This window comes from Erythrolamprus reginae, chromosome 2 (genome assembly GCF_031021105.1).
Source record: "Erythrolamprus reginae isolate rEryReg1 chromosome 2, rEryReg1.hap1, whole genome shotgun sequence".
Taxonomy (NCBI): domain Eukaryota; kingdom Metazoa; phylum Chordata; class Lepidosauria; order Squamata; family Dipsadidae; genus Erythrolamprus; species Erythrolamprus reginae.
Window position 1 is genome coordinate 171,036,221 of NC_091951.1, and position 20,263 is coordinate 171,056,483.

Below are 20,263 nucleotides of genomic sequence, written 5' to 3' on the forward strand. Positions count from 1 at the left end.
AGAAAGAGAGAGGGAGAGAGAGAGGAGATAAAGGAAGAGGAGAGAGAGAAAGGAAGAGAAAGAAAGAAAGAGGGATAGAAAGAGAGAGAGAGTGAGATGCTCAGTGAGCCTTTCTTTGAAGTTGCCTCTTTCTTTCTCTTTCTTGCTTTCTTTCTTGCTCTTTTTCTTTCTCTCTTTTACCTTCCCTTCCTCTATTTCTTCTTTTCTTTCTCCTTCCTACCTTCTTCCCTTACTCTCCCCTTTCATAAGTTTCCTTGCTTCCTTCCTCTGTTCCTGTCCCTTCCCCCTTTCTTTCTTTCTTTCCTTCCTTTCCTCCCTCCATTTCTTGCTTTCCTTTTCCTTCCTCCCTTCTTTCCTCCGTCATTCCCTTCTTTCACTCCTTCCTCTATTACTCTCCCCTTTCACACCTTTCCTTGCTTCCTTTGCACCCTTCTTTTGTTCCTGTCCCTTCCCTCTTTCCTTCCTTCCTTCCCACCCTCCGTCCATTCATTCACCCATTCCTCTCTTGATCGCCCCTTTTACGGCGCCGCTGACAGCTAGCTCCCCCCCCCCCCCCCACCGGGCCATGGAAAACTGGTCTAGCTTAAAGCCGGTCCCTGGTGCAAAAAAGGTTGGGGACCTCTGGTATACAGTATATTTTTCCCGCCTTGTGTTTACGCCCAGAAATGGTACATCTTGGCTTCCGTAGCTCCGCCCATCAACCTCGGAGCGAGCTGCTTTCCCAGCGTCCCCTGCGCTTGCGTGCGTCTCTCCCTCCCCCCCTTGCCTCCATTCCGCCTCCTACTCGAACCCCTTCACTCCCCCCCACCGCACACAGACGCTCCGATCTTGGCCGCTCACCCGCCTTCGGAGAGAAGCGGAAGCCCCTCCCCTCCCGGCGTGAGGTTTTGTTCATTCCTCCTCCGGCCGCGTGCGCGGTGACTTCCGACCAGTAACCCCTCCTCCCCCCTCCCCCCTCCCCCACGTCCCCGGCCCGGTCTCCCTTTCCTTCTTCTCTGTTTCGGTTTCTGACTAACGGTCTCCCCTCGGATCCCGACGGGAGTACAGCAGAGCCGGCTCGGCGGAGCCAGGCCTGCGCCGGGGGGGAGGGGGTGAAAGCGATGTCAGGTGGAGACTCGGCAGCTGCCGCGGCCCTCCCCTCAGCCGTTGCCCTTCTCGCTGCCCAAGCCTCCCCCCCTGATGCAACTGAACCCCAGCGAAGGCGTGCGTCCTGTGGGACCTCCCGGGCCGGAACAGTCGCCGAAAAGCGCTCGCATGGGTGGCCGGCCGGACTGGCCTGCCGGGAAACCCGTCAGTCTTCTGGCGCCTCTCCTTCCGCCGCGCGGGGAACCCGAACCGCTCCTTCCCTTCGGGCCAGTAATCTCAACCACACCGGACTACGGTGTGGTTGAGATTACTGCATTGGCTCATCATTTTCGTAAACAGCTATCTCCATCTGAAAGTGATGACCAATGCATTCACTCACTCCTCAATGAGTGGTATGAGTTTAAGGTCCTTGGAAAAGGAAAGAAACTGTGTGAGCTTCTGGATTTGGCACTCTCCAACACCGAGAGATTTCCAGTTCTGGGAAACCTGTTGTTGATTGTAGCGGTGCTCCCTGTCTCAACCTCATGTTGTGAAAGAGGATTTAGTTTGATGAACATGGTCAAAAATAAATTCAGATCAAGGATGCAAGAAGAAAGTTTAAGTGACTTGTTTATGATCACCATGAATGGGCCATCTGTGAAGGCGTTTGATCCTGCCAAGGCTGTGGACCACTGGTACTTCAGCTCTAAAATCACAAGGCATGTTCATGGCCACAAAACGCAAAGTGAAAAACACTAGAATGTTGCCTAAAATCTAAAATATCAAAATATAATATTTATTATCTTTAAAAGTAAAATGTTGTTTATAACGTTTGTAATGTTTTTTTTGTTAAATTAAAAACCAAGTTTGCTTAAAAAAAATTCTGGCTCCTAAATTTTTTGGCTGGCTCCTAGATTCTGAACAACTTTGTCGACCCCTGATATAAATACATACATATTCAGAATGGATGGTTAATCAAACACAACTTATGTGATATGTAAACAGAGACAGGGCTCCCGCCCTACTCGATACTTCAGGCTGCTAAAACAACTGCCCAGTTCTTTTGAAGGAGGGGACATTACCTGTAGCCTATGATGACCTGGGGCCCAGGAGAAGACGGCAATGCCAGCGTCTGCCCAAACTGACTCCATTAGAATCCTGCAGCTACAGGAGTCTGACCCTTGTGCCAGGGATGCCTAGCCACCCTGCTATCCGGTTTCCAGTTCTCCTTGCAAAAATGGAGATTAGGGCAGGTACAAACCTTGCGTAGGCAGAAGCAAAGAACCAGACACGGAAAGTCCAGAGTTAGTGCTCCACGTTGTCTTTTGCTGAGGCAAGGGGTTTCTTCTGGGAATTTGGCCAATTTGGATTGGGGAGGAGATAACAACTGCCTCACGGCTTCAGAGGAGAGAAACCAGAGTCTAGTAACTAATTTGACTCGCTGATCCCTTGAGGCGACTCCAGTTCCAAGATTCCACTTAAACAGAACTTAGACCCTTAATGATATTTGCTCAGAGGAGAACATAGAATTATTTGCACAGAGAAGAGAGACATACATGAAAGGGGGGGGGGGGGAGAGAGGCATTTTGAAAGTTGAGAAAAACATTCTGCACCAGAGTGCATTTTTTTTCCAGGCACTAGTTCACGAGCTAAGTTTTCCATAGACAAAAACATTTTCCAAAATCCAAGTGGATTTGACTGCTGTGGGTGTAACTCGCTTTCAAGACACGCTTCAACGCTCATACGAAGGGACTGCATTTTGCAAAAATAATGCAAACCAAAGTCCCTTTTGATATCTCTTCCTCCTACTGCTCTAGAAACATGAATGAAACAATCAAACCGGCCACTCCTAGAGATCAACACTGACTGCTCTTTAGAAGGCCAGATCCTGAAGATGAAACTCAAATACTTTGGCCACCTAATGAGAAGGAAGGGCTCACTGGAGAAGAGCCTGATGCTGGGGAAGATTGAGGGCAAAAGGGGGTGGCAGAGAATGAGGTGGTTGGATGGAGTCACTGAAGCAGAAGGTGTGAGCTTAAATGGACTCTGGAGCAGTGATGGCGAACCTATGGCATAGGTGGCACGTGGAACCATATCTAAGGGCATGCAAGGCGTTGCCCTATGGCAGCACCAGGCCTTCTTTTTGTCCGTTTTTGCTCTCCCCAGGCTTCAGGAAAGCCTCCTGAACCCTGTGGATGGCCAAAAACGGCCGATCTACCAGTAGTCTGGAGGCTTCAGTGAGGCCTGTGAGCATGCGTGGCGGGAAGAGGCAGTGCAGGGGATTGTGCGCATATGCAGGGGCAGTACAGGAGTTGCACGCATGCGTGGTATAGGGCATTGCATTATGGGTGTGGGCATGCATGTGCTATTATATCTGTACACACCCTTTTGGCACCCAAGCTAAAAAAGGCTCACCAGAATTGCTCTAGTGATGGTAGAGCAGTGTTTCCCAACCATGGCAACTTGAAGATATTTGGACTTCAACTCCCAGAATTCCCCAGCCAGCGAACGCTGGCTGGGGAATTCTGGGAATTGAAGTCCAGATATCTTCAAGTTGCCAAGGTTGGGAAACACTGTGGTAGAGGACAGGAAGGGCTGGACGAATGTTATCCATGGAGTTGGACACGACTTGATAACTGACCACAGAAAATCCTTACCAAGAGCACATAATTCAAGTGCTCAAAACCGTGATGGAATGTGCCGCTGGAGAAGGAGGGGAGGGGAGAATCCTGGCATGAGTACTAAGGCTTCCCAGGACAACACATTCCATACAAAAGCCCAATATAAGAGATTGTGCAATCCCAAACTGGATGGGGAAAGGAGGAAGAGGTTTAGGGTAGCCACACCCTAGAATCTCTCAGGATATGTCTAGTAAGCAAGGAGGTTATAGCTTTATTTAGTCTGGCAAGATTCTGTCCATTAGATGTAAGCAAATCAATTATTGGACTTGATTGGATGCCTTTGCGCTTGGACCTGAAAAAAGGCAGCTATACTCATAAACAAGGGTCTTGTGGACTTCAACTCCCAGAATTCCTAGTCAGCAAAGCTCACTGAGGGATTCTGGGAGTTGAAGTCCACAAGTCTTAAAGTTGCCAAGGTTGGAGGACCCTTGCTCATCAAGTGTTTTATCGCATTTCTAGAGGGCAAGAATATTCCCCCAATACTGCAGCAGTGCATAGAAACATAGAAACATAGAAGACTGACGGCAGAAAAAGACCTCATGGTCCATCTAGTCTGCCCCTTATACTATTTCCTGTATTTTATCTTACAATGGATCTATGTTTATCCCAGGCATGTTTAAATTCAGTTACTGTGGATTTACCACCACGTCTGCTGGAAGTTTGTTCCAAGGATCTACTACTCTTTCAGTAAAATATATTTTCTCACGTTGCTTTTGATCTTTCCCCCAACTAACTTCAGATTGTGTCCCCTTGTTCTTGTGTTCACTTGTGCATCAATTTTCAAATTCTGATTTACAAAGGCATTTACAGCATTACAGGTTCATTGTTTAGATCAGGTTTTCCTCCTCGTGCAAATCCCCATCTGTTAGGATTGATCTTGGCCTCCAGTTCTTTTGTGCTATGAAATTAGAACAAGCTGGCATGAGACGGTAGTCCCTGTTGCCCTGGAATCTGGGCCAAGCAAGGCCCCAGCTGAATAAAGCCTCCCAGCACGGCACTTCTAATTAACTGAAAATTAGAACATGGAAGGATGGAGAACATAACAAGACAGTAAACAAGGATAGTGGAATCTCTCTGGCATGAAGAGGCGAAAACAAAATTCCTCCCTCTCTTTCAGAGATAAGATTTCGGTTTTCAAAGGCCTTGTTGGCGAGTGCATTTAAGTGATAACAATTTTCTTCTGCTCTTTTCAAAGACTTCCAAAATAAGCAACTTTGTTTCTTCATATACACAGCTTCCATCGGTCCCTAGACTACAAAGGAGGCTGTATCCAAAATTATTTCAACATACAAAACTCCATGGGTATTATTCCCTTGGAAACAAGAGCCGGAGCCTTTATTCATGTATTTACATTTGTATGATGTTTATCACTTCTTTATTTTTATAAATAACTCAAGGCTGGTGAAGATACATAACGCTCCTTCCTCCTCCTATTTTCCTACTACAACAACAACCCTGTGAGGTGGGGCGTTGGCTGAGAAAGAAGGACTGGCCCAAAGTCCACCCAACCGGCTTTCATGCCTAAGGCAGGACTAGAACTCACATTCTTGTGGTTCCCAAGCCAGAACTTTAATTCCTAAAACAAAGTAGATGCAAAATATTTTAATTCTATTCCAGCATTAAAATAATAATGAGATGCTTAGCTTTGGCTTAATAATTGTCTACATTTATTTATTTATTTATTAGATTTGTATGCCGCCCCCTCTCCGTAGACTCGAGATGGCTCACAGCATACAATTAAACAATTCATGACAATCCAACCCACCTGGCTTTATTCAAGAATAAAACTACTGTCTACCATGATATATAAATATACTGCTCAAAAAAAAATAAAAGGGACACTGAAATAACACATCCTAGATCTGAATGAATGAAATATTCTCATTCAATACTTTGTTCTGTACAAAGTTGAATGTGCACAACTGCATGTGAAATTGATTGTCAATCAGTGTTGCTTCCTAAGTGGACAGTTTGATTTCACAGAAGTTTGATTTACTTGGAGTTATATTGTGTTGTTTAAGTGTTCCCTTTATTTTTTTGAGCAGCGTATACTGTATTCAATCTCTCTTGAATGTTAGTATAGTCCAGTGCTTCTCAATTATTTTCTGTTATTACCCCTTCCCCCAGGAAGTAAACATTTGGCGACCCCACAATTCTCCAATCTGGGCCCCAGTGGAATTTTAGAATTAATATTTATTATTTTACTTATTATAAGCTGCAAGCAAACTATTGGCTGGGGAAGGCTGCTCTACCCATTAGTCCTGGAAGTAAGTCACACTGAACTCAATGGGGCCTGTTTTCGATTAGCAAGGCATAGTCTACCGTGGTTAGGGCCCAGTTACGGGGCCAAGCCAGCTTAATTTCATGGCTACAGTGGCGCCCACCGAGAATCACAAGAACCTGTACCCCCTCCCCCCCCCCCGCCTAGCCGCCTTCTCTTCCGAGCTACAACTGGGGAAACACTCCTTGTCTAGGGGAAATTGATTGAGAGGGACCACACATGTCCCTGGGGTCACAACATGTGCCCCCTGGCATCACCTCTGTGACACCCTACTATTTGAGAAGGACTGGTATAGTGGGACTATACTAGCACGATAGGTCAGATGAGTGTCAGAACAGCCTTCAAATACTTGGAACTCCAAAGCTACACAATGCATTCCAGAACACTTATAAGGTCAAAGACCATCTCAGATGATTGAGAGGAAGATTCTCAATGGTGCTACTCCTTCAGATACATTTATTTTTATTAATTCTACGTTTAATAGCAATGCTGATGGGTGATGATGGGAGGTGTAATCTAACACATCTGGAGGACTTTAGTTGTGACAGCTATGCTGCAAACCTTAAATTCGCTTTCCCATGGTTTTATTCAATCAGGTTAAACATTGCTTTCACAGTCTAAATTAATCACAATACTGTACTTGGACTTCTACCTCTGCATTCTTTCAAATCAGGGGACATCATTTGCAATTCAGTTACTAGGCTTTCTTTGAAATGAATAAATGAATCAATCAGCATAGCTGTCACAATGAACTTTAGTACCAAACCTGATATAATAAGAACCCTTGCTCAGCAGACTGCAGGGCTTACCATGGTTGAACAATACTTTGCAATAATCAGCATGAATGAAATAGTACACATCAAATATGTATATATCTCAACTAATGGTATACAGTATCTATTGGTCTTTATGATTTCTCAGGAAAGAGAATAAAAAATACAGAACATAAAGTTTACAAATTAGAACATATTTGACACTCAAATGATTGTAACAACTTAAATCTGCCAAGTTTCTGGCGATGCTGGCTAAAAAAACACACGTATTGCCAGTAAATATCTGTTTTTAAAGAATCAAATTTAATATTATATATAAAATATTAAACATTTTTGTTATGGGCTATAGGCTGGTCTGCAATTACCGTACACTGTAGATTATTTTAAATATCTTCATAAAAGATGCTTTCTGCTTTCCAGCCTCTGAAAAGAACAGAGGTCCTAAGAAAGGTAGTGCGTTTAGGTTAGAAGCAGTGAATATGTTTCTTTATTAAAATAAGAAGTTCCTATCAATACCCAGACCATAGATCTTGAAAGTAGAAAAGCTGTTAGCCATGTTATTCAGTCAATTTCACCAAAACCATCTACAAATTGGGACATTTTCCCCTATTGCAAAAAACATACATCTCTGCATTTCTGTTTATGGGTTGGATGATTTTTTGGTCTTGGTAGAGTGTCTAACTTTAGTCCCTTCAGTTTATAAACCTTTATCTACAGCTTAATATGCCTTTTCACACTAACTAAAGCTTTAAAGCAAGCTATAAATAAAATGAATCACAACTTAGCACAGTGCACCAACCTAGCCAATAAAAAGGCTACATGATGGATTATTTCTAAAAGTTTCTCTTTTCTTTCCAAAACAAATGAGCTCAGGGCCAGTGAAGTCAGCTGGCAGATAATTCAGAAATATGCCTTTATACAATGCATTGCTAATGGAATTAACTTCCACAAGTCAGATAATGGCTACCAAAGAACATGATTTTCAGAAAAAATAGATCTGCATGGAGTATTATTAGTCTATGAATTTCATTAGTCAGATAGTAAAGAGTTCCAGGATCAGAAGGGGTATCATTGCTGGGTGAATTGGCAACAGCACGGGAAGTGATAGAATTATATGTCATTCTCAGAATCATTTACAGTACAGTATTTGATCTTGAAAAAACAGATGCTGGACCAGGTGGAACCAGATCAAGAGGGGGCTTTCTGTTCTTAAATTCTCAGTGCTCCCTTGTCATACGTGTCAATGATTTAATATTTCTCCGAGGTTAATATGATACCCAGAAAACTCATTGTGCATGCCAACTGGGCACCGAGGACTAAATGCTTGTCTTGCATAATTTCAAGTACTATATATATTGCCTGCTACTAGATGTTACACAATTACTCATGCCTACTGATGTGTTGACTACAGAGATGGAACTTTGGAGCAACCTTTGGCACACAAAGCCACGCTGGGAAAACTAATTTCCCCTCCCTTCCCCCTCCTCCCAATCAAAGTTGCCAAGGTTCTCACAACCTGTTTAGATCATGCTGAGCTTTGAGAATGTTTGCTCTGGACAGAAAAAGACCTACAAATAAAGATGCAACAGACCTCTCTCTGAAATCTAACTTAACTGCTTGGGCGCTTGATGTCAAAATAGAGTTCTCTGTATGTACCAGTGAATGCTCATCCATAAATGTGCTATTGGATCAAGAAGAAATAACAATAAACTGAATACAGTATTTCCTCGATTTTCGCGGGTTCGAACTTCGTGAATAGCCTATACTGCGGTTTTTCAAAAAATATTAATTAAAAAATACTTCACGGGTTTTTTCCTATACTGTACCACGGTTTTTCCCGCCTGATGACGTTATTCATCACCAAACTAATAATTTTTGCAAATAAATAACAAAAAAATTATTATTGTTAATAAATAATTATGTTTATAAATATCAGAATCACTAAGTGTCATATTCAATGGTGAGTACCAGTAATAATGGTGAGCAAATGGTTGTTAAGGGGATGGGAAATGGTAATTTAGGGGTTTAAAGTGTTAAGGGAAGGCTTGTGATACTGTCCATAGCCCAAAATGGTGTACAGTGATCCCTCTATTATCGCGAGGGTTCCGTTCCAAGACCCCTCGCGATAATCGATTTTTCGCGATGTAGGGTTGCGGAAGTAAAAACACCATCTGCGCATGCGTGCCCTTTTTTTCTATGGCCGCGCATGCGTAGATGGTGGAGTTTGCGTTCCCCGCCGCCCACGCAAAGGGGAAACCCCGATTCGGCTCCTCGCTGCTGCTGCGCTACCGAGCAGATCAGCTGCTGGGCGGTCGAAGGAACCTTCCCTGGGTCTTCCCCCTCTTGCTGGCGGGCGGGCGAGTGGAGGGCATCAGCGAGGAGCCTGGGTTTCCCCTTTGCGTGGGCGGCCGGGAAGACCCAGGTTGGGGGTTCGGGGGGGTGCTGGGAAGCCCCCCAGGCCGGCTGCGACCTTTTAAAACAGCCGCGCCGCTTCCCAGCTGACTCCCGAAGCCAAACGCGGAAGTGGTTTTTTAAAAAATTAATATTTTTTTTTAAATCGCGATATAGCGTTTCGCGAAGCTCGAGATCGCGAAACTCGAGGGATCACTGTATTTACTTCCGCATCTCTACTTCGCGGAAATTCGACTTTCACGGGCGATCTCGGAACGCATCCCCCGCGAAAATCGAGGGAACATTGTACATTGCTTACTAAACCACAATTGGCTGGGTTCTCACAATACCCCCAGTCAACATTCTAAACTCAAACTTTCATGGAAGATATACACAGGGTAGTGTATTAAAACTATAATGTAATTTTTCAGTAGACAGCTAAATGGGTAGTAGAGGAGGAAGTATTATATAATTGGGAAAGACAGGCAAGAAAAAACTTGCCATTGTTCAGCTCGGTATTATTTTAACAGAATAGCAATAATCCCCAGTAAATAGCCCAGAAGCTCAGCTTTAGCAGGCACAAAGAGGAAGCTGATGTTTTTTCTAGAAAACCATATACCGTGCAGTATGTGTAAAATCAATGTAGTTTGAAATGAAGCAATGCACAACTTTAATAAGTCACATTAGAACTGTGAACTTAGAACTAAGCCAGAACTTTTTTGCTTTTGAAAACTACCCGACAAGAGGTAACTAAATATTTGAATGTATTTTCATTCAAAATTTCATAATTTCAACTCTCTGGGCATTACAATTTATTAATTTGAAATGACATTTACGAAGAAAGCAGAGTTAAACTGATATTGATTATGAAGAGCTAAGTGGAATTTCAAAGTCCAGTGGCACCTCTACTTAAGAACTTAATTCGTTCCGTGACCATGTTCTTAAGTAGAAAAGTTTGAAAGTAGAAGCAATTTTTCCCATAGGAATCAATGTAAAAGCAAATAATGCATGCAAACACATTGGGAAAGAAATAAAAACCTGGAATTTGGGTGGGAGGAGGAGGAAGAAGAGGAGGAGGACAGTCGCTGCCAAAGGAAGAAGGTGAGGTAAGGGGAATTTTTAAAATCCAAAACTTTAAGGCTTAAAAAAAAAAGAGAGGGACTCTGCTCCTTTGACCGAAAGGCGGCTGCTGCTGCTGCTCCCTGCTTCCTCTTCCTTCCCATGCTGAAGGGCTCCCCTCTTCTCTTGCTCACTCGCTTTGTAGCCGGCGCCTTTCCTTCACTGTGGTGACTCCTCGGTTTGGCTAAAGCCGAGTTGATTCAGCTGGGGCGAAGCGCCCCCTTTTGCCTTTCCGTGCCCAGACGCTTCGGGAGACAACCTCGCGCCGGATGTTTGGGAGGCAGTGCAAGGGAGTCACCACAGCGAAGTGGTTTATTCCCTTTCCAAGTGCCCAGAGAAAGGAAAATGCTTTGTTCGCTCTGGACTGCCAAAGTCTCCTTAAGCGCCACTAAAACTATGTCTATTCCAGAGAATTCATTATTGAAAACTGCCAGACCACCTCCTTCCTGTAAGGGCCAAAGCTGTGTGGCCCAGGCGGGATGGAACATTTCAGGGTCCTCTACATCAGAGGTCCCCAACCGCCGGTCCGCGGACCGGGACCGGGCCGTTGGAGCTTTTCAGCCGGTCCGCGGCGCCAGGGCCCCCTCGGCCTTTCCGCATCACCAGCGGCGCTCCCCCCGCCAGCCAGCCAAGCCCCGCGCCCGCTGGAACCGGCTCCTCGCTCTCCCCCCGCCGCCCGCCGCGTTTGCAGGAGGTGGGGAGGGTTGGGCGGCCCGCCAAGGCCAGGAGGGACGCCGCTGCCCCCCCCCTCCTTCCCTCTCTCCGCCCGCCGCTGCGCCTCCTTGACGCCGAGAGGAAATGCCGGCAAAGGCTTTCCTCAGCGGAGGCCGGCGAAGGTGATATTGAATGTCGGGGGAGAACGGGTATTTGCACGCGCTCCCTATCTCCCTGCTAGCCCACTCGGAATATTCAAAATAAGAAAAACCTTTGCCGGCGAAGGCTTTTCTTATTTTGAATATTCCGAGTGGGCTAGCAGGGGGATAGGGAGCGCTTGCAGCCGCCCGTTCTCCCCCGACATTCAATATCACCTTCGCCGGCCCCGCCTCTCCTCCAAACCCCCTTGCTGAGAGCCCGGGGCGAAAGTGCTCTCGCAAAGGTGAGGCGGGCAGGGCGTGCGCGCGTCATCGCTGAGAAGAATGGAGAGAGAACGAGAGTGAGTGAGAGCAACAGACAGCAAGATAGAGAGAAAGTGAGAAAGAGAGAGTGAGAAAGGGGGGGGGGAGAGAAAGAGATAGCAAGAGAGAGAACAAGAGAGAGAAAGAGCGTGAGAAAGAAAACAAGAAAGAGTGAGAGAGAGAGAAAGCAAAAGAGACAGAAAGAAAACAAGAGAGAGAAAGTGAGAAGAAGAGAGAGAAAGAGGGGGAGAGAGAGAGAAAGAGAGAGGGGGGAGAGAGAGAAAGAGAGGGAGAGGGAGAAAGAGAGAGGGAGAGGGGGGAGAGATAGCAAGAGAGGGAGAGAGGGAAAGGGGGAGAGAGGGGGAGAGAAAGAGAGAGGGAGAGAGAGAGGAGATAAAGGAAGAGGAGAGAGAGAAAGGAAGAGAAAGAAAGAAAGAGGGATAGAAAGAGAGAGAGAGTGAGAGATGCTCAGTGAGCCTTTCTTTGAAGTTGCCTTTCTTTCTTTCCCTTTCTTGCTTTCTTTCTTGCTCTTTTTCTTTCTCTCTTTTACCTTCCCTTCCTCTATTTCTTCTTTTCTTTCTCCTTCCTACCTTCTTCCCTTACTCTCCCCTTTCATAAGTTTCCTTGCTTCCTTCCTCTGTTCCTGTCCCTTCCCCCTTTCTTTCTTTCTTTCTTTCTTTCTTTCTTTCCTTCCTTTCCTCCCTCCATTTCTTGCTTTCCTTTTCCTTCCTCCCTTCCTTCCTCCCTCATTCCCTTCTTTCACTCCTTCCTCTCTTACTCTCCCCTTTCACACCTTTCCTTGCTTCCTTTGCACCCTTCTTTTGTTCCTGTCCCTTCCCTCTTTCCTTCCTTCCTTCCCACCCTCCGTCCATTCATTCACCCATTCCTCTCTTGATCGCCCCTTTTACGGCGCCGCTGACAGCTAGCTTCCCCCCCCCCCTCACCGGGCCATGGAAAACTGGTCTAGCTTAAAGCCGGTCCCTGGTGCAAAAAAGGTTGGGGACCTCTGCTCTACATCATCTCATTCCCAGGTGCACATATAAGCAATGATGATGTTACCAGGTAATGAACCGTCCGCAAGAAAAATAACCAAGCTTAGAGAGCACCAAGGCCCCCTCATTTCAATAGCAAGCTATAAATATTTTCCTTTATCCGTACATATAATTTCAATGAAAAGGGGATTACTTGTGGGCTTATGTGTGGGAAATCGGTAGACCGCACAAGAGGTTGATATTATGCAAAAGAGTGAACAAATGCTTTTAGAAAGAAAGGGCCTTTACTTGGCAGGCGATACTAATCATTAGTTTTAAATACATTCATTCGCATGTATCTAATCATATCCTACACCTATATGTAAATGTGCACATCCACATTTATTGGGCAAGAAATCCACCTGTGTTCAGGTGGCATGGCAACTGCAGGTAGGCAAAGCTGAACATTCCATAAGGGGTTTTTTTGTTTGTCTTCGATATATTTCTTGCAGATAATCCTTAACCTATGACCACAATTGCGCCCAAAATTTATGTTGCGAAGTGAGAAATTTGATAAGTGAATTTTGACTTTTCTTCCCACGTTTATTAAGTGAATCACTGCAGCTGTTAAATTTGTAACATGGTTGTTAAGTATATCTGGCTTCCCCATTGACTCAGCTTGTCAGATGGGTCTTAAAAGGTGATCACATAACCCCAGGACACTGCGATCACCATAAATGTGAGTCAGTTGTTACACATCCAAATATAAATCACATAACCGTGAAGATGCCGCAGTGGTCAAAAGTGTGAAAAATGGTCAAGTCCCTTTTTTAAGTGCCACTGTAATTTCAGATGGTCACTAAAAGAACTGTTGTAGGTCAAGGACCACCTTTATTAATTTTACAAATAACCGGGGGGGGGGCATTTCCACCACGACTTCCTCCTATTTTCCCTGAAACAACCACCCTGTGAGGTGAATTGGGCTGAGTGTGTATGACTGGCCCAAGTTATCTAGCCAGTTTTCATGTCTAAAGCAGGATTAGAACTCAGGCCTGGTTCTTTGCCTCTAGCCTGGTATCTTCGCTACTAGGCCAAACTGGCTCTGGCTGCCTTCCTTCTAACTAAAAACAGTATGAAATAGGGAAAAAAATAATTAAGAGAGATAAAAGCTTCTGCAATAGAGCTGAAAAAGACACATAATTATATATTTTAATTACTCCTTTCATTATTAGCAAATGAACATACAGTATTGCCAAGTCCTTGAAGAAAGGATGAACAATAGAAATAGAATTTTTTTTAAAAAAAAGTTCTCCCCAAATTGGCATCTAGTAGGAATGTTAATGCTAAACAATAAACCAAGGTTAATATTCACACTACAAGCTTAGCCAAAAAAAAAAGCATAATGGTGCAACATGATGACCTGATTCACATGATAGATCAATAAGCTATATGGCTTTTTGGTTTTGGCAACCATGATTTAATGCATAAACATGGCCAATGTGTGCAGTCCTAAAGAACCATATCTGGAGGGCACAAAATTGTAAACATACAGATTGGCTTTTGTCTCCAGCAGCAAGCAACTCCAGTTCATTCTCAACTATAGCTCCTTTTTCCTCCCAAGTGTTGGATAATAGAAGAGCACAGAAGTATGCAAATTTGACCCATCAAGAGGACTGATGGCATTTCCTGCTCTTCAGTTCTAAATTCCCTGCCTCTTTTTTTTTTTCTTTTAATGCTTCCACTGTCCTTGACAAAATCATAATCCACATAGCTAACCTGGTCGACTATTATTATTTTATTCACACACAAAAAATAGTAATAAACAGCAAACAAGATTGTTATGCTGGATTTTGATTTGTATCACAATATCACAAGTGGAACACTTCCCAAGCGTCTAGGACTCTGTCAGTATTATTATTATTATTATTATTATTATTATTATTATTATTATTATTATTACTATTATTTACTATTATTTACTATTACTATTATTGTGTGAGAGAAAGTTGATCGAATGGGAATGATTGGGTTTTTTATGGTTTTGGGTTTTTAAATATTTTTTGAAGATTTAATATTTAATTAATTTGATTTAGGATGTTATGCATTGTTTTATTATATGTTGTGAGCCTCCCCGAGTCCTCGGAGAGGGGCAGCATAAAAGTATGTATGTATGTATGTATGTATGTATGTATGTATGTATGTATGTATGTATAAATAAATAAATAAATAAATAAATAAATAAATTGCTATTAGTCTTCATTAACGGGGAGGAAAATATACAAATCCTTCCCCTCTTTTCAAAGGTGTTGGACTACAAGTCTCTATTGACTGGGGACAATGAGGCTAAAATTCTGGTTACATGGAAGAAACCGGGATGGGGAGAGGGGCAAACACCCCAATTCGCATTATTATGGTTAACCACCAGCGTACTCACAATACACTCGCGGACCCTCTCGTGGAATAACTGCTCCCGCGCAGACAGCAGGTCGTGATCCCCCAAATTCATCCTTTGGTCAGCATGGCTGAAAGCGTGGAGGGCTGGCAGAGGGGCCGGGGGAAGCAGGGGCCGGGGCTCCCAGAACCCCAGCGTAGCCGCCGCCGCCGCCACCACGAATCGAAAACCCCTCCACCTCCTCTTCCTGTTTAAGGGTCTGACTTCCAGAATCTCAGAACGTTGCAACACTCAACCCGCGTCACTATGTAGGTCGACCCGGCCCGGAGGAAGCTCCGCGTTGCATCGTTGAAGGCACCAAAGCGTCGCCTGACTCAACTGACCTCCGGCATTGCAGGGATGAGATTAATGACGACGGCAAGGAAAAGGTAGACCTTATACTTCTCACATCCCCGCCCCCGCTCCGGAGACAAAGAGCCGATTGGCTAGGTAAGAAGCTTAACTCGCGGCTTTTCATTGGCTGTCTCGGGAAAGCGAAGTTCAGTTCATAGGCTGAGCGGGACGTTCGTTATTTATTTTTTTTACCGCCCAGTGTTGTCCTGTGGTGGAGCAGCATCCCCTAGTGGTTGGCCCCGCCTTCTTTGTACTGTGCTGTAGGGTTTTAATTATTTGTTTTTATTTTTATTTATTTCTGTCAAGTACATATTGGTAGTACAGTATATAAGAAATAGATACAAACTTAAAGTAAACCGCTCTAAACTCGACTACAGGAAATACGACTTTAGTAACTGAGTAGTTGATGCCTGAAACTCACTACCAGACTCTGTAGTATCATCACCTAACTCCCAAAGCTTTACCCTTAGACCAGTGATGGCGAGCCCTTTTTTCCTTGGGCGCCGAAAGTGTGTGTGTGTGTGTGTTCTATCGCGCATGCGTAAGTGGCCACACCCATAATTCAATGCCTGGGGATGGTGAAAATGGCCTCCCCCACCCTCCGGAGGTCCTCTGGAGGCCTGAAACAGCCCATTTCCTAAACTCGGTGGGCCCAGTGGGTCTGTTTTTGGCCCCCCCAGCTCTAGAGGCAAAAATGCTCTCCCAGAGCCTCTGGGTCAACTGAAAATCAGCTGGCCGGCTCACACATGCACCTTGGAGCTGAGCTAGGGTAACAGTTTGCGTGCCAGCAGATACGGCTCCACGTGCCATCCGTGGCTTCCGTGCCATAGATTTGCCATCACTGCCTTAAACTATCCACTGTTGACCTCTCCCGATTCCTAAGAGGTCAGGAAGGGGCGTGCATAAGCGCACCAGATTGCCTTCTGTCCCCTGTCCTAATGTTTCTCTTTTACTAGTATTATGTGCATGTGTATATACCTCTATATACCACCAATATGCACTTGACAAAATAATAAATAAATAAATAAATGCATGATATTGATACTAATAAGATAAACTTTGGACAGAGACGGTAGGCACGCTGGTGCACTTATGCATGCTCCTTACTTATTTGGGAAATTTTGGTTATATCGAGGAAGGCTATTTTATTTTATTTTATTTTATTTTATGATATTTATATGCTACCCAACTCCAGCAGGATTCTACTTATACAGCTAGCCCTTGCCCTACGGCCACAATGGAGCCCAAAATTTATGATGCTAAGCGAGACAGTTGGGAGCTTTGCTCCATTGTACGACCTTTAATACCATAGTTTTTAATTAAGTTTCCCTCAATTAATTATAGGAAAAAATGATTCTTTCCTTCCTCTTTCCACTCTACCTCAACTTACTTCACAGTTCAGTTACAAATGATAGAGCCACTCTATTTGATGAAGTGAACTGTAGCCCAGAAAAGGACATGCCTTTTAATAAAATTAGTTAGGCAGAAAAGGGGATACCAGTCTCCTATTAAATTACAAATGATTACAATATTGTTAATATCGATTGCTTCCTGATTGCTTACTTTTACCCTTTAACAATCATTAAGTGGTGCATTTCATAATTTTTGACAAATGTATATTTTCTTTTATGTATAGAGAACATATACACCAAAGATAAATTCCTTGCTGTGTTCAATCGCACTTGGCCAATGAATAATTCTATTCTGTTCTACTGCGTAAAGATGGTGCTTTGTTGTGAAATATAACCAACACCCCCAAAATACCAGATTTAAGCTACTAGAGTTTAACTTCAGTTTAACACCACTGAAAAGGCAGAAAACATTATTAAATGTATATGCCACCAATCTCACTGTCAAATGACTCTGGATAGCTTACAAACATAAAAACTAAGATACAAAATATTAAAATATTTTCAATATTCAATTTTGTTTAGTTACCTTTGCCTTGTTGCTGCTGTCTAGTTCCATTAGTAATTCACTAAGGCAGATTTCCCTGCCATAATTAATAGTAGGAAGAATTCCAAGCCTTTCATCTCCTAGAGCAGTGATTTTCAACCTTTTTTGAGCCGCGGCACATTTTTTACATTTACGAAACCCTGGAGCACATTGAGCGGGGCGGGGAGGGCTAAAAAAAGTTTGGACAAAAAAATTATCTCTATTCCTCCCTTTCCCTCTATTTCTCTCTCTCTCTTTCTCTCCCTTCCTTCCTCTTTCGTTCTCTCTCTCCATCCCTCTTTCTTTCTCTTCCTTCCTTCCTCTCTTTTTTGTTCTTTCTTTCTCCCTCCCTACCTCCCTCTATGTCTTTCTCTCTCTCTCTCCTTCCCTCCCTCTCTCTCTCTCTTGCTTTCTTTCTCTCTCTCTCTCTCTTGCTTTCTTTCTCTTGTTCTCTTTCTCTCTTGTTCTCTTTCTCTCTCTCTTGTTCTCTTTCTCTCTCTCTCACTCTTTCTCTCTCTTTCTTTCTTTCTTTCTTTCTCTCTCTCTCTTGCTTTCTCTCTCTCTCTCTCTCTCTTGCTTTCTTTCTCTCTCTGAGCTTCGCGGCACACCTGACCATTTCTCACAGCACACTAGTGTGCCGCGGCACACTGGTTGAAAAACACTGTCCTAGAGAAGCAACTTTAATATAAAGGTCGCCATCTAGAGGCCTTGCAAAGTTTAGAAACACCCACAGAATTCTTGCTGAGAATACAACATGATGCCAATAAAAAAATCTGGGACACAAATACATAGACCTATTGGGCAAAAAATTGTTTTATAGCAGGGCTATCTTTAAAAACACAGCTGCTTTTATTTTCTCCAGATAAATCTTTAGTATCATCAGGGAAATCATACAAGATCTCTCTTTTCTGTTTTTTTCAAGCTTGAACTTATCAAAGTACTGGGAGGATAGTCCATGTTCAAGAACAATATAAAAATAGAACTTATGGATTAAACTTTTTGGCAGCTGATATTTATTATTTCAGTTCCTACCAATGATATAACTTAATTACAATTTAATTACAATTTAATACCTTTACATCAGTGAGCTGGCAATAATCTCTATTTAATCTACAGCAGAGTGTTGCTGCTTGTATACAATGGAGTTCCATGTAAAAAAATTATTGTGTGCCTCCCCCCACCAGTGGAGAAATGATATAGATCTAACAAATAAAGCAGGCAAATACAGGTAGTCCTCAACTTATGACCACAATTGAGCCTCAAATTTATGTTGCTAAGTGAGACATTTGTTAAGTGAGTTTTGCCCCAATTTACAATTTCTCTTGTCATATTTATTAACTGAATAACCGCAGTTGTTAAATTAGTAATAGGGTTGTAAAGTAAACTTGGCTTTCCCATTGACTTTGCTTTTCAGAAGGTCACAAAAGGGATCACATGACCTCGGGACACTGCAACTGTCATAAATGTGAACCAGTGGTCAAGCATCCAAATGTAAATCACATGACCATGGGGATGCTGCAACGGTCGTAAGTGTGAAAAATGATCATAAGTCCCTTTTTTCAGAGCCATTGTAACATCAGATGGTCACTAAGTGAACTGTTGCTAAGCTGAGGACTACCAATAAATAAATAAATAAAGTAGTAATTTTAATAATTTATTATGTGAATCAGTGTTGATTAAAAAGCTACATAACTAGGTTTAAGAAGCTACAGTGGTACCTCTACCTAAGAACGCCTCTACTTACGAACTTTTATAGATAAGAACCGGGTGTTCAAGATTTTTTTGCCTCTTCTCAAGAACCATTTTCCACTTACAAACCCGAGCCTCCGAAACTGTAACCAGAAAAGGCAGGGAGAAGCCTCTGTGGGGCCTCTCTAGGAATCTCCTGGGGGAAGAAACAGGGCCGGAAAAGGCGGGGAGAAGCCTCCATAGGGCCTCCCTAGGAATTTCCTGGGAAGAAACATGGCCTCCACCCTCCCTGTGGTTTCCCCAATCGCACACATTATTTGCTTTTACATTGATTCCTATGGGAAAAATTGCTTTTTCTTACAAACGTTTCTACTTAAGAAGCTGGTCACGAATGAATTAAGTTTGTAAGTAGAGGTACAACTGTATTATACTACCAGTATATATATTTATCTAGATGAATTGAGATATTATTGAGCAATTATTACAAAAAATTGGCCTCAGTTAAAGAAAATTATGATTGAAAGATCTAAAAAGTATGTCATAGCAACAGTCTTCTTTTATTATTGCTTGGTAAGATATCCTACATATGTAAGTATCATTACTTACAAAAATTCTATTACTTTTCTATTCCTTGCCTTTATTCTACTCATGGCAAAATAATTCCTTTTATTTAATGTATAATTTTACTTAACAATCAGGATTGGGCAAATCCTATGCTATCAACAAAAGCATTTTCAGAGTTGTACATACCGTATATTACATCTAAAATACTGCTTTGATTCTTTAAAATCAAAAGTATTTCTATTGTTCAAAACTCAACATATGTTTGTAGTATTGCGCTGACCATGGTATGGCTACATTTTACGAACAGTACTCCACACTGTTGAGGACCTCCCTCGGTCCTCCTACCGTTGGTGGCAAATACCCACATGGAAAATCAAAGTAAAAGGAGCAGTTGTGGATGTGAATATTAGCTAATTGAACCTGTTGCTTTCATTTGAACACATACAATGGTGTTCATTAATCTAAAAATTAAATCCTACACTTGTAGGAAAACACTAGGTTGAAGAAAATGGGTTTTCAGATCAACATAAACTACACGATTGTACCTAAATATTTTAAAAATCATATCTACAATTACAGTATCCTTATTTAAATATCTAATAAGGGTAATCATATTTAATTTAATATTTGAAAAAAACAGAGGCAATGTATGAGTCCTAATTCTTCCCTTTTCTCTCATTCTTTGATCTCAAATTTTAAACATGTTATAAATAGCAATAGCAATTAGACTTATATACTGCTTCAGAGTGCCTTACAGCCCTCTCTAAGCGGTTTACAGAGAGTAAGCATATTGCCCCCAACAATCTGGGTCCTCAAATATGATCTTTGCGCAGAATGAGAAGGCAACAGATTTTATTGAATTTGAGATTGGAATATTGATGGGAAATCTTTTTC

General features: G+C 42.9%; 1 protein-coding gene across 1 annotated transcript in view; it reads right to left on the reverse strand.

Annotated features, from left to right (window-relative positions):
* LMBR1L (limb development membrane protein 1 like) overlaps positions 1-15,253 on the reverse strand; it is a 55,448-nt gene extending 40,195 nt beyond the window's left edge. Inside the window, exon 1 of the mRNA XM_070740415.1 lies at positions 14,831-15,253. Within this exon, the coding sequence (XP_070596516.1) occupies positions 14,831-14,902 (72 nt within the window). The 5' untranslated portion in view covers positions 14,903-15,253. The remainder of the gene's footprint in view (positions 1-14,830) is intronic.
* Positions 15,254-20,263: the final 5,010 nt, after the last annotated feature.